The 15,116-nt window shown below is 46.6% G+C and overlaps 1 protein-coding gene across 1 annotated transcript; it reads right to left on the bottom strand.

Moving 5' to 3' along the window:
- Nucleotides 1–3,480: 3,480 nt before the first annotated feature.
- Nucleotides 3,481–7,094, bottom strand: LOC121653430 (E3 ubiquitin-protein ligase TRIM21-like). The gene is made up of 2 exons (XM_042006909.1): nt 7,013–7,094; nt 3,481–5,748 (listed from the first exon to the last, which is right to left on the bottom strand). Exon 2 carries the CDS (start codon nt 5,737–5,739, stop codon nt 4,096–4,098), a length of 1,644 nt encoding a protein of 547 aa, XP_041862843.1. The 5' UTR covers nt 5,740–5,748; nt 7,013–7,094; the 3' UTR covers nt 3,481–4,095.
- Between the last annotated feature and the right edge of the window lie 8,022 nt (nt 7,095–15,116).

Here is a 15,116-nt window from a genome sequence, read left to right as displayed (position 1 = left end):
CTGAGAGGAGGAGGACTTCTTTTCCACCATCAAGCAGGGCAGCAATATGCAGTTTGTCCCTCGAACAGGTCCCTACCTGCCTCAGCCAGAGGCTTCTCAGCACAGCAGGACTTATTTAGCTGATTGTAATGTTTCATGTTGCTGAAACAGAAAACTTATTAGTTGAAGTGAGGACAGGTTGTCTAAACTTTGCTTGTGACGAGACAAGCGTTGAGGTATTGTGCTGCCAATTTAGCTGCTTCAAGCCCCTCTGTTGGTTCATGTTCCTTCACCCAGGTCCTCACTTCAGCAGGTAGCACTCGCAACAACTGTTCCATGATGATGATTTCCCCGATCTCTTCCTTGCTGTGCTCTGCAGGTCGAATCCAGCGTCGGTAGAGACTCTTCAGGCGATGGTAGGTCTCAGTGGGGTTCTCACCAGGCGACACTGAGGTTGACCGGAACTGCTGCCGGTAGGTCTCTAGAGAAATATCAAACTTGGCCAGCAGAGCAGCTTTCAGGTCACTATAGCAATGGGCTCTATCCTCATCCATAGCAGCGTAGGCCTCTAGTGCTTTGCCAGACAGCAATGGAACAAGACGACACGCCCACTCGCGCTCGGGCCACTTCCAGGTGCGAGCAATGCGTTCAAAACGCATTAAATAGTTCTCAATATCTTCCCCCTTTTCCAATGGTAAGATCTTTGGATCTGAATGCAGACGCCGTGCACGCCTGGACTCATATGATCTGCAGTTTGCGTCTGTGGACCCAGACAAAGAAGAATCTGTGTCATTGGGTGACGATGATGGGTTGCTGGTGTTTGTAAGGTTAATCTGGAACGACTGGCAGTTCTGGTACTTGGAGTTGGGGCTGCACATGCTGCTTGTGTCTGAGGTGTTTGTGCAACGGGTTGAAGGGATGCCCTTATACTGCGGAGCTCCTGTACCAAGCCCTCCTCCCTCTTCTGCTGCGCATCTAGGAAGGCGTGCATTAAGGACAGTATATCACTCCCAGCTGCACCAGCTGAACTGGGCCCAGGCCGGGGTTCACTCTCCTCCTCCTCCTCTTCTGAAGATGACTGCTCAGTCTCCCATGCTGGTTCCTCTTTGGCACCTGTTTGCTGTGATTTCCGCTGGGAACGCAGCCCGGTCCTCCGTTTTGGAAGGCGAGCTGATTTCTTTCGGCTTGCCATCCCACTTCTGACACCATCTGTCACGGGGTCCTCTCCATATCCTAGGCCAGAGTCCAGTCCCGTTTACACAGATCCTCAGCGGTTGTTACCTCCTTGGTGTCCACCCCAGCACTGCCCACATCACAGTGAGGATCCCTCTTTTTATACTATAAGCCCCTCCCACTAGGCTCAGTACCCAAATGAAAAAGAAATATACAAAAACAAGTGAAACTTGCCCCCTCCACAAACAAAAAAAACAACAACACATCTTTGCAAAGGTATGATTCTGAATTAAATTAACTTAATTAACTTATAATCATTTCCATTCTCCCTACAGGAATACACCTTTGCCAACATTTAATTCCCCTCATTAATGCCAACACAAAACACCTTGACTCAAGTCACATGATCCAGGAACATGATCAAGGCCTTCCTGTTTAAAAACAGCAAAACCCTTCTGCTCGGTTTTGCCAAACCATACAGGATGCGGCCCGCGTACCACACCCCGCAACAACTTGTGAATGTGTGCGTGAAATGTCTGCCTAAATCAGGTGAGAGCCACCAAGTGTGCACCCTTGGCTATGCTACTCATACAGAAAAGGGGTGATGAAAATGTCCATTTCTAACGACCGAGGGAGAGAGAAAAAGTGACTTCTTTATGTATGTATGTTTGCATGGATGTGTGGCGCTCGAGTGCATGCGCTGACCACAGTCAGACGGAGCGATGGTGCTGCTCCCTGACAAGTATCAAGTGTTTATTATTTAGTTAATAGCTGGCTTGGTGTCTGCTTCTCAGTGTGGCTTCTTCCCTTCTTTGGATGGTTGGCAGAGGGTGCGGCTGGTCTTGCCAGGAGACTCTGATTGCTGGTTCACTGTGTCATCAGTGTTATCTGTGCTCAGCAAAGTTTTCCTGTCTTTTGGGTGACAGTCGCTGAACTTTGCCTGCAGTGTGGCAGTGTTCTGGCCGTGGTTGGGGCAGCCTGCATTGGTTCTGCCTTGTTAGGTGACTCTCTCTCCCTCTCTCAGCTGCTGCAGTGCCTTGGCATCGGGCCAGGCTGCCTTTTTTCCAGGAGTCTGGTGTCTGGCTGCTTTACCCTTCCTCCTTCTGGCAGGGGAGGCTTCATTCACCGACATAGGTTGGCTGGGCGCTGTGAGCCGGATTTTGTTCCGGCGTTCCTGGATGCTTTGCTGTCTTGTCCGGTCCGTTTTCGTTAAGCGCCTGCTTATTGGACACATCCTCCCCGCTGGACTCTGTCTCATCTGGACCAAGCACACAGCTGAACTCCTGCTGGATCATCTACACTACAGCCTGTTTTTAATGGACTGGCACGGTTTGATTTTGTTTGCATTTTGACTTGTTTTGGACCTTTTTACATGATTTTTTTTCTTTTTTTTTTAAAGCTTGTGTTATGTTTGTTTTCGTTAACAGGTTGGTTGATTTTGTTGTCAGTCAGGGCCTCAGACCTGTGATGACCGGGGGGGATTAATAGCAGCTCTTTCATTGTGTTCTGATTATAAGTTTGTTTAAAAAAAATAGTTTTTAGGTAAATTCATCTGTCCTGGTGCTTGTAAGAACTTGGGGTTCCTGTTTTATACTTCCTGGGGTGAAAGTACCCAGGTGGCGTCACCTGTGCCACTAGCTTGCCACATTAACGCAGAAAAATATTTTATTTTATGTTTAAAACTTTTATGATTTTGCAAAATTAACAAAATAAATGTTCGTTCATTGATGGTAAATAAGCATTTGTTTTTTTTACTTTTCTACTTAAGTTCAGCCAAGAAGTTGTATATTTTTACGTAGGTAGATAAAGAAGTTGAGTCAAGACTTTTACTACAGTATTTTCACACAAGTATCTGTACTAGTACTTCAGTATAAGATGTGAATGTCAGTTTACCTTCATCTGTCCTCTAGATGTGTTTTACCATCTGTACCTTGTTGTTCATTGTCCACCTGCATCCATTCAGTCACCTGAGTTTTGTTGCAGCTGTCTTTATCTTCAGAGTTCTGCAGAAACTCTCAGTGGAAACTCGGTGGAGGTTTGAAGAAAACAAACTTTCCTGCAGTTTTCCATTAAAATGACTCTTTAATTTATGTTTCAGGGATTCAGCTGATGTGATGTGACATTACTGCAGCAGATGATCTGGTTATTGCTTCTCATTCAGAGGAAACTAAAAGATTTTAAGGTAAAGGAAGCAGAATGAAGCAGCAGTAAAACACTAAATTAATGGTGACAAACCTGCTTGTTATAACATCGTTGGCTGAGTCTAAATTGACCAGAAAAAACTGTAAAACAAAATAATGTAAACATGAAGTAAAAGATTAAAATGTTTTATCTCAATTCAACCACAAGAATCTGGACTTTCCAACAATATGATGCAACACACACTAACACAGAAAAACACTCTTTGTCTTTAATTTGTCTTTTTATTGATCAACATGAATCACAGTCACACTTCTGATTAGAAATTTATTTACACTCATCATGAACATCAGTGTCATGTCAATATGAAGTTTTCAGTGATTTCTTTGAGACGTTTGATTTCTGTACCAGAATAAATGAACATAAAACATTTAATTCAGTGTTGTTTTAAAATACCTGAACTTGTTGAGACCTCTTAACTTCCTGTTAGTGATGATGACTACAGAGTCAGAGGGAGAAATCCATCAACAGTGGGACACATTAAAGAAGAAAACAACACCTAAAACTCAACATTCATTATATAACAATGATCTAATCCATCATGCAGGAACAATCAGACTCTGGTTTATTTGACACCGACAGTGAAGAGAAAGAAGAAACGTGGAGACAGACAGAAGTGGAATGAGCTGCAGAATAATCCAGATATGAACTGAACTGGTGACATTTACAACCTCATCTCTCCACCAGTAGAACTCAGACTGAAACTGGTTCAGAAACAGATTCACTGGTCATGGAGAAAAACCATCAGACAGTTTGATTGACAGGACAGATGATGAGAGGAGCTGAGTTTTTACCACCATCATTAATACAGGGACTGAAGAACGGGTAGAGTTTCTCAGTGAAGCAGCAGCCAGTAAAGGAGAAGATCAGAGCTGCAGCATCTACATCATAAAAGGAGACCAGACCCTCCTCATAATCCACAAACACCCCCACCTTCTCAGGACCAGACTGAAGATGGAGACGGACTTTAGGACTAGCATTACCAAAGTACTCATTTCCATTTCTCAAACACACAGTCCAGAAACCATCCTGAGGACTCGCTATGATGTCTCCCTTCCTGTTGATGGACTCTCTGGCAACTCCTAAATCCCATTCAGTTTTTCCTTTAACCTGAACCTCAAAGTAAAATCTGCCTGAAGAGAAACTCTGGTTTCCTAAAACAATAGCATACTTAGAAAATCTCTCTGGGTTATCTGGAAGTTTCTTCTTCACATCACCATGATGAACTTGTTTTCCATCATCAGACAGGATGAGGTGAGGATGTGCTGTATCAGGATCCAGAGTAACATCCACTGCATACTGCTGGACCTTCTTCAGCTCAGCCTCAATCATCTTCTTCTTCTCTTTCCTGATTGTCTCCTCCAGCTGAGCCACAGCTCTCACCACAGTCCCCTCATATGATGGTGGATGGACTCTGACCTCTGTCCAGTTCTTGGTGGGTGGAGCAGCTTTCAGGGACGAGAAGCTTTGGAGGAGGTGGAGGTGGTCTGCAGAGCGTGAGAGCTGCTCCACCTCAGAGCTCCTCTTCATCAGCTCAGAGATTTCCTGTTCCAGGTCTTTGATGAAGTCTTCAGCCTGTTTCTCTGTAGTTTTCTGTTTGTCTTGGATCTCCTCTACGAGCTGGTCCCGGCCTCTCTGAACAGACTCCATCAGACCACTGAAGACCTGAACACCTTCTACTGTCTCTCTGTCTGCAGCATCTTTACTGATCTTCACCGACTCTTTGAGCTCCTGAATCTTCAGTCGTCTCTTCTGGATCATCAGCTGGATTTCAGCCTCTGTCTTCCCCAGCTCTGCCTTCTTTCCTTCATATTCTTCTCTCAGAGGAACAAACTCATGAGTCTTGTGGTCTAAAACAGAGCAGAGCGAGCAGACACATGTCTGGTCGGTCTTACAGAACAGCTCCAGAAGTTTATCGTGCTTCCTACACATCCTGTCCTCCAGGTTCTCAACAGGCTCCATCAGCTGATGTCTTTTCAGACGTGAAGATGTCTGATGAGGCTCCAGGTGAGTCTGACAGTAGGAGGCCAAACACACCAGGCAGGACTTCAGGGCCTTCAGTTTGGTTCCAGTGCAGATGTCACAGAGAACTTCTCCTGGTTTAGCAGCTTGTTGCTCTGAGCTGCTGCTGCTGGCTTCCTGCTGAGCTTCAAGTCTGAACTGAGCAACCATCTCTCTGAGTAAGGTGTTAATTTCTAGATCAGGTTTTAACAGAAACTCCTTTTTACACAGTGGACATTGGCAGCTGTTGTTAACGTCCCAGTGTCGGGTGATGCAGTTCTTGCAGTAGTTGTGTCCACATGGTGTGGAGACTGGATCAGTGAACACATCCAGACAGATGGAGCACAGAAACTGATCCTCAGATCTCTGGTTGCTGCCAGCAGACATGTCTGACCTCTGAGGAGTCAGAAAAACAACATTTAAAAAGATGTCTTTTCATTATTGTTCAGCATTTCACTTCTATGTGATCCTAAAGTTTCTCCATGATCCAGTTTATGTGATGAGTGAAGCTTCCAGTTTAACTTTGCTCTCCGTTTTACGGAGCTCCCCAGGGGACACGGATCATTTCTTTCTTTTGCGTTAATACGCAATACTTTTGCGTTCCTTCGCCAAAAAAAGGTTCGAGAGAGATCACAGCTTGTTAAAGCTATTGTGAGCAGTTTCTTTAGATGTTTGTAGTCTGCATTTGTCCCTCTCAGCATCAAGTTAACATAACACACACACACCTGACAATGATCTTATTACCACGTTAACAGAGGCAGTGTGTTGTTGTAACTACTGCTTTAACAGATTAATTACAAGTGCAGACAAATAGGTTTGCTGTAATCAGAAATGGTATTAAGCTTTACTGTTTTGGCTGCTTGTTTTTAGACTGTAAAGTCAGATTAACATGATTTATTGGTAATTTATTTGGCCTAAATAAACTTCAATTTCCATTCATTTTCATGAAGTATTAACCACTACAGCTTATTATTAAGATGACTTTAGGGTAATTGTGGCTCAAAAAGGATCATTTAATCTTCTTTATTTAGAATATTTCATCTGCATTTTGCCTCAGAAGCAACATCTGACCGCTGTAACGTGTCGTTCATCAGCTGTTATTCACGGGAGACCTGACGGACCTGACACCCGCCAGGTTACCTGCCGCCCGGTGGGCTCTATGTGAGAGCAGAAACGCTTCCTCATCACTGTTGTCGGTGTTTTGGGCCCGTTTTCTGATTTTTATTACCCCTTAATTCATGTTTTGTGTTGGTGTCTTCCCCGATTACTTTAGTAGCTATTACGGTTTGCCTTGCTTGGTGTACCTGACATGACAGCTGATATGCAACGGGTTAGATCAGATGACACTGCTGCTGTGGAGTGCAGATAAAAATAGTCTATATTTATAGAATGATGATTAAATTATAGCATTTGAGCCAGGAGAGCCATTAAATTAAATTAAATTAATTAGCCAGAAATTAACAATGTATTATAATTATCAGTCTACCGAGCAGTTAAATAGCCCCATTCCCAGTCATGAAAATGAATGTTGTTACTTTACTGGTTAGGAGACCATCCCTTTAAAATAAATAAATAAATAAATAAAAATCCGTGACCCCTGGGGGGCTCTGTATCGTTTGCTGCTTGTTGAAACACAGTAAAAATGATCAGCTGTACTCACCAGTATTGGAGTCAGTTGTTGAGAAAGAACAGATGAACTCAGTTTATTTTCCTTCAGACAAAAACACAGAAAGTTGCTTCGACTACAGCTCTGATCTGATAAGCTTAAACCTTAATTTCAGGAAACTGGAGAAACGCGTCTTCCAGTGTTGCTCCTCCTCTTCTTGAACTGGGTTTGTTTTTGTTTTTCAGGTTCAGACAGTATTTTAATTGAATACAAGAGATGATACAAGAATGGTTTTTCACCTCTGTGTTCAGTCCTAGCATCACTTACATTCATGTTTTTTGTTTAATGTTCTGCTGCTCTCATTTTATCTTTATAATGTCTTGTTTCTTAAACTAAAAACAGGAAGTTTCTGAAGTAAATGTGTTTTCCTGATAGTTGTTGTTCTGCTGCCCTCTGCTGGACGCACCCAGGAACTACATCAGGCTTTAAGCGTTTCTTCTGGTCTCTGGTGGTTCTCTTTCAACATTCGTTTCAGTATCTCATTATGGGACACGCCCCCAGACGCTGTCCCGAGAAGCCCTTTTTCATTACGCCAGTCCTGACTGGCACACAGAGGTCACGTCTGCTCCGTAAGGGAGGGGCTTCCTCCCGCGATAAAAGCTTGACGTGACCACCTCTTTCTAGTCTAACACCTCTTCTTGCTCCCAGAAGCAACCTCTCAGGCGGCAGGTGTAGCTAAAGGGCTAGCATTACTGTTCACAGAGCGAGCTAACCGCTCGGTCGCCGGACACTACCTGATACTGCGCAGCTATCTGAGAAACAAGCTAGGCTGTCACCAAACAGTAGCTACTACAGCTGGCCGCCATACTAGCTGCAGACTTCTTCGTTTTTCCATCGGAGCTGACAAATACGGAGCTTGAAGTTTTTTTCGTCACCATGGAGACGGACAAGCTACCACCCAAGTCGTGCGCATGCGGAAGAAAAATTTCCGGGGCAGATACCCATGCTGCTTGTGCTTCCTGTCTTGGGCTGTCTTGCAACATGCCCAGGACGCGTTAGCATCCCCGGCTAGCTGTGAGCATTGTGCACGCCTGTCTCTCAAGACTCGAAGGCGCAGGCTAGCACGCCAGGCTAGCCTGTCGTCCACAGACCCAGTGATGGGGGTAACCATCCCACCACCACAGGAGCTGACTGAGAGTGGCCAGGAAAACACCATCCCCATGGGCACCAGCTGGGGCGACCAGCTAGATGACAATAACCTGTTTGATCCATATCAGTCTGGATATAGGCAAGGCCGCTCTACTGAAACTGCTCTTCTGTCGGTTACTGATTCCCTACGGCGTGCCAGATCCACTGGTCAATCCTCAGTCCTTATACTGCTGGACCTGTCGGCTGCCTTTGACATGGTCAACCATCATATACTGTTCTCCAAACTCTTGGAGCTTGGCATCTCAGGATCTGTCCTCTCGTGGTTTACGTCCTACCTCACAGGGAGATCATTCAAAGTATCTTGGCGAGGGGGCGTGTCCAGATCACATGGGCTGACAACAGGGGTGCCTCAGGGCTCGGTGCTCGGCCCTCTTCTCTTTTCCCTATACACCTCCTCACTCGGTGCAGTCATTAGCTCTCATGGTTTCTCCTACCACTGCTATGCAGATGACACTCAGCTTTTCCTTTCTTTCCCACCTGATGACACAACCGTCTCAATGCGAATATCAGCATGCCTTGCTGATATCTCTGCATGGATGAAGGATCGCCACCTTCAGCTAAATCTGTCCAAGACTGAGCTTATTGTCTTTCCAGCCAGTCCTTCTTTACCGCCACAGATAAGTGTGCAGCTTGACTCAATCACACTAGTGCCTACATCTTCTACCAGGAATCTTGGTGTCATGGTAGACAACCAGCTGACCTTTAAGGACCATGTTGCCTCGGTTTCCCGGTCTTGCCGATTTGCTCTCTACAACATCAGGAGGATCAGACCCTACCTGACTGAACACACGACCCAGCTCCTGGTCCAGGCTCTGGTCATTTCACGCACTGACTACTGCAACTCCTTACTGGCTGGCCTGCCTGCATGCTCAGTTAAACCTCTGCAGATGATCCAGAACGCAGCAGCACGTCTGGTCTTCAACCAGCCCAAAAGAGCTCATGTCACTCTGCTGCTAATCGCTCTCCACTGGCTTCCAGTTGCAGCACGCATCAAATTCAAAGCTCTACCAGTAAAAGACGCCTAGTGCTCCCACCACAACGTGACTCAAAATCAGTGGCTTCTCCTCTGTTGTTGTGTGCACTTATGACCAAGTTGATATTGTGTGATGAAATCGTGATCCTGTATTTAAATAAAATGACTGAAAAAAATAAAAAGAAAAAAATTATATGCACTGCACTAGCACTACATGACAGCACCTGGGTCCAACTGGACTCAAAAGCGGTCTGACTATCATTTAAATATGACGTCCCATCTTGTTTGAATTCATGCTTGTGTTGTTCTTACTCTCAAATGTAAGTCGCTTTGGATAAAAACATCTGCTAAATGACTGTAGAATAGAATAGAAATAGAATAGATGCCGTTGCCCCGTTAACCGACCCTGACGAGCAGGAAGCCAGCCCTCTGGAGCTCGGTGACTTCGCGGGAGTCGACTCTGACTCTGGGGACGAGTCTATCAGCCTCGGTTCCGAAGAGGACGAGGGAGATATTGAACCCTTCTCTGTTCCACCGACTGCAAAGCCAATGGCCTCGGGTGCCACGTGCAGCGGCTCTCCAAACCCGACTGCAACGGTGGACCTGCATGACGTTTGTAGAAGAGCAGCTGCAAAGCTGGGCATCGAGTGGCCTGAAACCCTGACGGAGACCACCACGTCCCGCTACGAGGGAAAGAGGCTCCCGAGAGCGAAATCTTCAACCAAACAGCTGCTGCCAGTCTTTCCGGAATGCCTGAAGGAGGCAACCCGGTCATGGAGTAATCCTCTTTCCGCCAAGAACCCTGTCCAGGGAGGGTCGGCGCTTGACTGGGCTGACATAGATGAAAGAAGATTTTCCCACCTGCCTCCGGTCGAACCTCTCCTGGCGTCCCACCTCCATCCCACCCAAAAGTCCACCATGACTACGGCGGGCCCTACCCTGCCATCCAAAGCCGACTGTTTCCAGTCATCAATGACGGAGAAGGGCTATAAATCGGTGGCACTGTTGGTGAAAGCATTGAATGCGTCGTCGCTGCTCCTTGCCAACCAGGCGGAATTACAGGAGGACATGTCGACCACACTGACTTCAGACCTGTGGGAAGAACTGTGCGTGGTGACGGACCTCTGTCTGCGTCTCCACAGGTGCGCTGTCCAGGCCTCTGGAAGAGCCATGGCCCTGATGGTCGCTCAAGTGAGAGCCCAATGGCTGAATTTGTCTAGTCTGCCTCAAAAGGAAAAGGCTCAACTCCTCGACGTGCCCGTGGATCCGAAAGGGCTTTTCGGCCCGGCTGTGGCCACGATGCAAAAACGCTGTGAGGAGAAGAAGCGAGAAGGTGAAGCACTGCAGCTGTGCCTCCCCAGAAAAGTGCCACCTACTCCAACCCCTGCACCATGGCAGACATTCGCTCAAGCGACAGCTCGGCCAGCTTACCGCATCAGCAAACGTCAGCCGCAGCCGAGTGACCGGGCTCACAGGAAACCACCAGACCTCAAGGGCACTTGGGCAAAGAAGCCTTTTGCCCCCAGTGTGACTCCGAGGGAACCAGCGGCCCCTCCGGTCACTCTGGGCGCCAAGAAGAAGAGGCGAGCTACCTAGAGCGCAGCCACCAGGGAGGATAAACGGGCTCAGCCAGACGCCTGGCCCCTCCCCTCCAGGACAGGTTCTGTCCCCGCCAATGCAGATGTGGACATGTTCAGGACTGTTCATGAGACGTGCAGAGACTGTGACGGAGCGCCCCGCACACAGCCACACCAAAAGGAGGAGGACCGGACCAGCTGAGAGCTCAGTGGAGCCAGAGCTGGGTCCTGGTGCCACACACCAGTGCCTGAGCACACACTTCCCCTCCTCCCCTATAAGTTCATTAAAGTTCTGTTACGGCGCGCAGCCAGGCTCCGAGCCGAGGGCGCAGCCATTAAAAACATGCACAATAAAAAAAGTGAAAATAATGGGACAGAATGTGGCTGGGCAAATGCACGTGTCGCCACAAGAGGGCGTCAGTGCTCACAGCAGGCAGTCTCTCTCGCTGTCACAGGTGGAGTAGGCCCTGCTGCAATGCAGCCCAGCATGTTGGTACGCTCTGGGTCTGCAAATCTAACACCACTCGGCCCATTAGCGGACAAAGCACCGCAGTGGAGGATGTGTCGGGCATCGGACTGGGTAATGAAGATTGTAATCAGAGGTTACAGACTCCAGTTTGCCTCCACCCCACCCCGTTTCAACGGGATACTGCAGTCGCAGGCCCGGGGAGACAGGGCTCGTGTTTTGCAGGAAGAAATCTCCACCCTGCAGAACAAGGGAGCAATTCAGCTTGTGCCACCAGAGAACTTTTTACTTGAAACTGAACATTGAAGTCAGGCACACACAGTGTTCATCATTGACTGTGAAGAAGTCATTTAACATGGTCACTGAACAAACATTCACACAAAATAAAATGTAACATGCACTGGATTAAAGTCCAGACTGCCTCAAAAGCCTTTTTAACCTTTCTTAAAGGTCCCATATTATGCAAAATTCACTTTTTAATGGTTTTGGAACAGTCATACTGGTCCCCCCGCATGTGTAGGAGACCCGTAAGTGTGAAACTCTTTCAGGCGCTCTCTCTCCCCCCTGCTCCACCTCTAGGGAAGTAAGCGCTGAAATGAGCTTGTTTGAAAGCGTGTACGTTATGACGTCATAAGGGACAATAACCACTCCCCACAGAGCGATGGACCCGTCTACCGGCTCTCAAAGCCCGCCCTCTAAAAATCACCTAGCGCCCAGTGTTTTTCCCTCTTCGGCAACCCTCGTTAGCGGACATGGCTAAGCGACAGAAGCACTGTTCTGTTTGTGGCTGCATAAATGAACACGAAAACGTTTTTTTACTTCCATCCACTGAACCCACGAGGACTGAGTGGATTAATTTTATTTTTGGAGGAAATGTACCCGGAAAACTTCCAAAGGTTTTGCATGTCTGTGGCCAGCATTTCAAAGAGGACTGTTTCCACAACATGGGGGCATGGAAAGCAGGCTTCGCCAACCGTTTGAAGCTGAAGCCAGGTTCAATACCAACTGTCCGTGACACAGCTGGAGAGGTAAGAGCTGGCAGTTATTTTATCGTTTCGGCCTTATTAGTCTGATAGCTTGAAAATATATTAACCTGTCAATCACCTCATGACGGGCGATGCGATGGGCGGAGCCAACAGCTGAGCTGCTCCACCAGGGTTCCGCCCACCATAAACGGCACATTTCTGAAGCTGCTAAAAAGAGGGAGGTGAAGAGAAGCCGCTGCACTCAAACTGAGGGTCGATTTGTCCATACCATGGCGGAAATATTTCATTTAGATATTAATGAATGGTCTCAGATTGGGAATAAAGTGTATAATATGGGACCTTTAAACTATTCACTAGTCAGACTTATCCGAATCACAGTTCTGGTGTATGTAGACGGATTTGACAGGGGTGCATTCTTCATGGGTCCATCCTTTGCATCTTATGCACTGCACCCAGATTTCTTCTGGGTGGATGTTTCCAAATGGCTCTACACAGACCAGACACAGGGACTCATCTTCTGACGAGGAGTCATCTGGAGGTTTTCTTTCTGTAACCATTCTCGTTTTTTCCCCTGTGCTTTGCTTTTTTGGTGTTTTGAATTTGGTTGCTTTGCATTTCTTTTTGAATAGACTTTTTTTTCCCTTGTACCTGCTTTTCTGCTTCATGTGCCTCCTTCACAGGTGTGTCGGTGAGAATAGCAGTTTTTCTCTTTTTCCTCAGAGAAAGAGTTAATGTGCTTTTTAATTGGCCCATAAACACTTCTGTCCAAAGGCTGCGGCCACATGTGACAACTTACCCCAAAATGATTGAGACAAGCTGCCCCAAACGTCCATGTTTGTTAAAGCTAGCTCTAGCTTAAGGTTAGCATAAAACAGAACAATGACTGAGGTATGACAGGACGCCTCAATGTGTCCTCTAACAAGTCTGCATTTATCATTGTTAGAATTCTTACCTGAAAGAATTTTATTTTGAAATATATCAAGTAAATTTTTTAACTTTGGCTTGTACAAAATGGTTAATTGGTGCTCACCTCAGCTCACAATGTGCTATTTTCTTCTCAGACAGTACATGACATCTGCCCATGTAAAGGAAGAAAACTAGTATTCCACTTTTTTGTTGCGCCTCCTGGTGGAGAAAATACTTGCAATGTGACAAATTACCCATGTGACAACAAGCCCCGGTCTCCCCTATAATGAATCACATGTTATGATAGCAAAACATAATGATAATATACATGATTTTTCTTACAATCTAGCAGATAAACAATTATTTTTTATTATTTGTTGCCTTGCCAGTGTCATGAATTGACACTGTACAAATAAAGCTAAATTGAACTGAACTGAATTAATCCAGTTTATTTCCAGCTATACTTAGACTGAAGCTGATTCCTCTTACTTCCAGAGTTGGAAATCCAGCTTTTAGAAACATTTGAGTTGCATTTTCCTCCTTGAAACTGAACATGTGACTTCCAAGTCACATTTTGTAACACATTTTGGTTTGGATGATAAGAAAAAGCTGTTATTATCTGCAACAAATGAGAAGGAATCTTTTAAATGGAGCTGGACCCTCTCAGCGTGGAGTCGGTGGGTTTCCGGCCGCTGCCTGTAGTCAAAGCATCAGTTCTCAGATCAGATAAAACAAGTTCTCCCCTGCCTTGGAAATGTTTAAACTTCCCCTATGAAGAGTATTATGGATATAATGTGACAGAACAGCAGAGGTGAGGACCCAAATGCAGACTGATGAGGCAAGAGACAAACCAGCGCCACTATCCAGGATTTAATATCAAGGAACAAGGAAACCGATACAGGCTGAAAACGGAAACAACAACAACAATCTGGCACTGAGTCAGAGAAACCAAGGTGTAAATAAACAGAGGACGACTAACAGGGAACAGGTGAAGTGAGAGAGCAATCAGACCCGGTGAACTAACGAGCCGGAAACAGAAAACACAGAACACACACAGGAACGAACAAAACTGCAAACTAAACTAAACATGACAAAACCAAGAATATCACCTATGTATATAGCTCCTCTGATACTTAAGTATTATTCATTTCTTTTAATTAGTTTTTTGCTGTATAATATAGATTTAAAGCTGGATCTGACACAGGATATGAAAGAAAGGAGCCCTGAGAGGACTTTGTTGTAAAGGCCTGTGGGACTCCAGAGGCAGCTAATGGGTATCGGCGGGCTAAGCGGAGCGCAGCTTCGGCAGTCGCAAAGGAAAAAACTCAGGCATGGGAGGAGTTGGAGAGGCCACGGAGAAGGACTTTTAGACGGCTTCGAGGAGATTCTGGTTCACCATCCGGCGGCTCAGGAGGGGAAAGCAGTGCTCCGTCAACACTGTGCACAGTGGGGATGGGGGCTGCTGACCTCGACTCAGGACGTTGTGAGGCGGTGGGGGGAATACTTCGAAGACCTTCTCAATCTGACCAAAGCATCTTCTGATGAGGAAGCAGAGTCTGGGGTAGCTGGTGTTGGCTCTCCTATCTCTGGGGCTGAGGTCGCTGAGGTGGTTAAAAAGCTCCTCGGTGGCAGGGCCCTGGGGGTGGATGAGGTCTGCCCAGAGTTCCTTAGGGCTCTAGATGCTTTATGGCTGTCTTGGCTGACAAGCCTCTGCAGCATCGCGTGAACATCGGGGACAGTTCGCCTGGACTGGCAGACTGATGGTGGTCCCCCTCTTCAAAAAGGGGGACGGAGGGTGTGCTCCAACTACAGGGGGATCACAATCCTTAGCCTCCCCGGTAAGGTCTATTCAGGGGTGCTTGAGAGGAGGGTCCATCGGATAGTCGAACCTCGGATTGAGGAGGAGCAGTGTGGTTTTCGTCCTAGTCATGGAACAGTGGACCAGCTCTACACCCTCTTCAGGGTCTTTGAGGGGGCATGGGAGTTTGCCCAACCAATCTACATGTGCTTTGTGGACTTGGAGAAGCATTCAACCGTGTCA

The sequence above is a fragment of the Melanotaenia boesemani genome, chromosome 14 (assembly GCF_017639745.1).
Source record: "Melanotaenia boesemani isolate fMelBoe1 chromosome 14, fMelBoe1.pri, whole genome shotgun sequence".
Classification (NCBI taxonomy): domain Eukaryota; kingdom Metazoa; phylum Chordata; class Actinopteri; order Atheriniformes; family Melanotaeniidae; genus Melanotaenia; species Melanotaenia boesemani.
The sequence above is the reverse complement of the archived record's forward strand: the minus strand, read 5'-3'. Positions and strand labels throughout refer to the sequence as shown.

Bases quoted from the DNA above. Each gene is read 5' to 3' on its own strand.
- LOC121653430 (XM_042006909.1), bottom strand. From the start codon at position 5,739: ATGTCTGCTGGCAGCAACCAGAGATCTGAGGATCAGTTTCTGTGCTCC.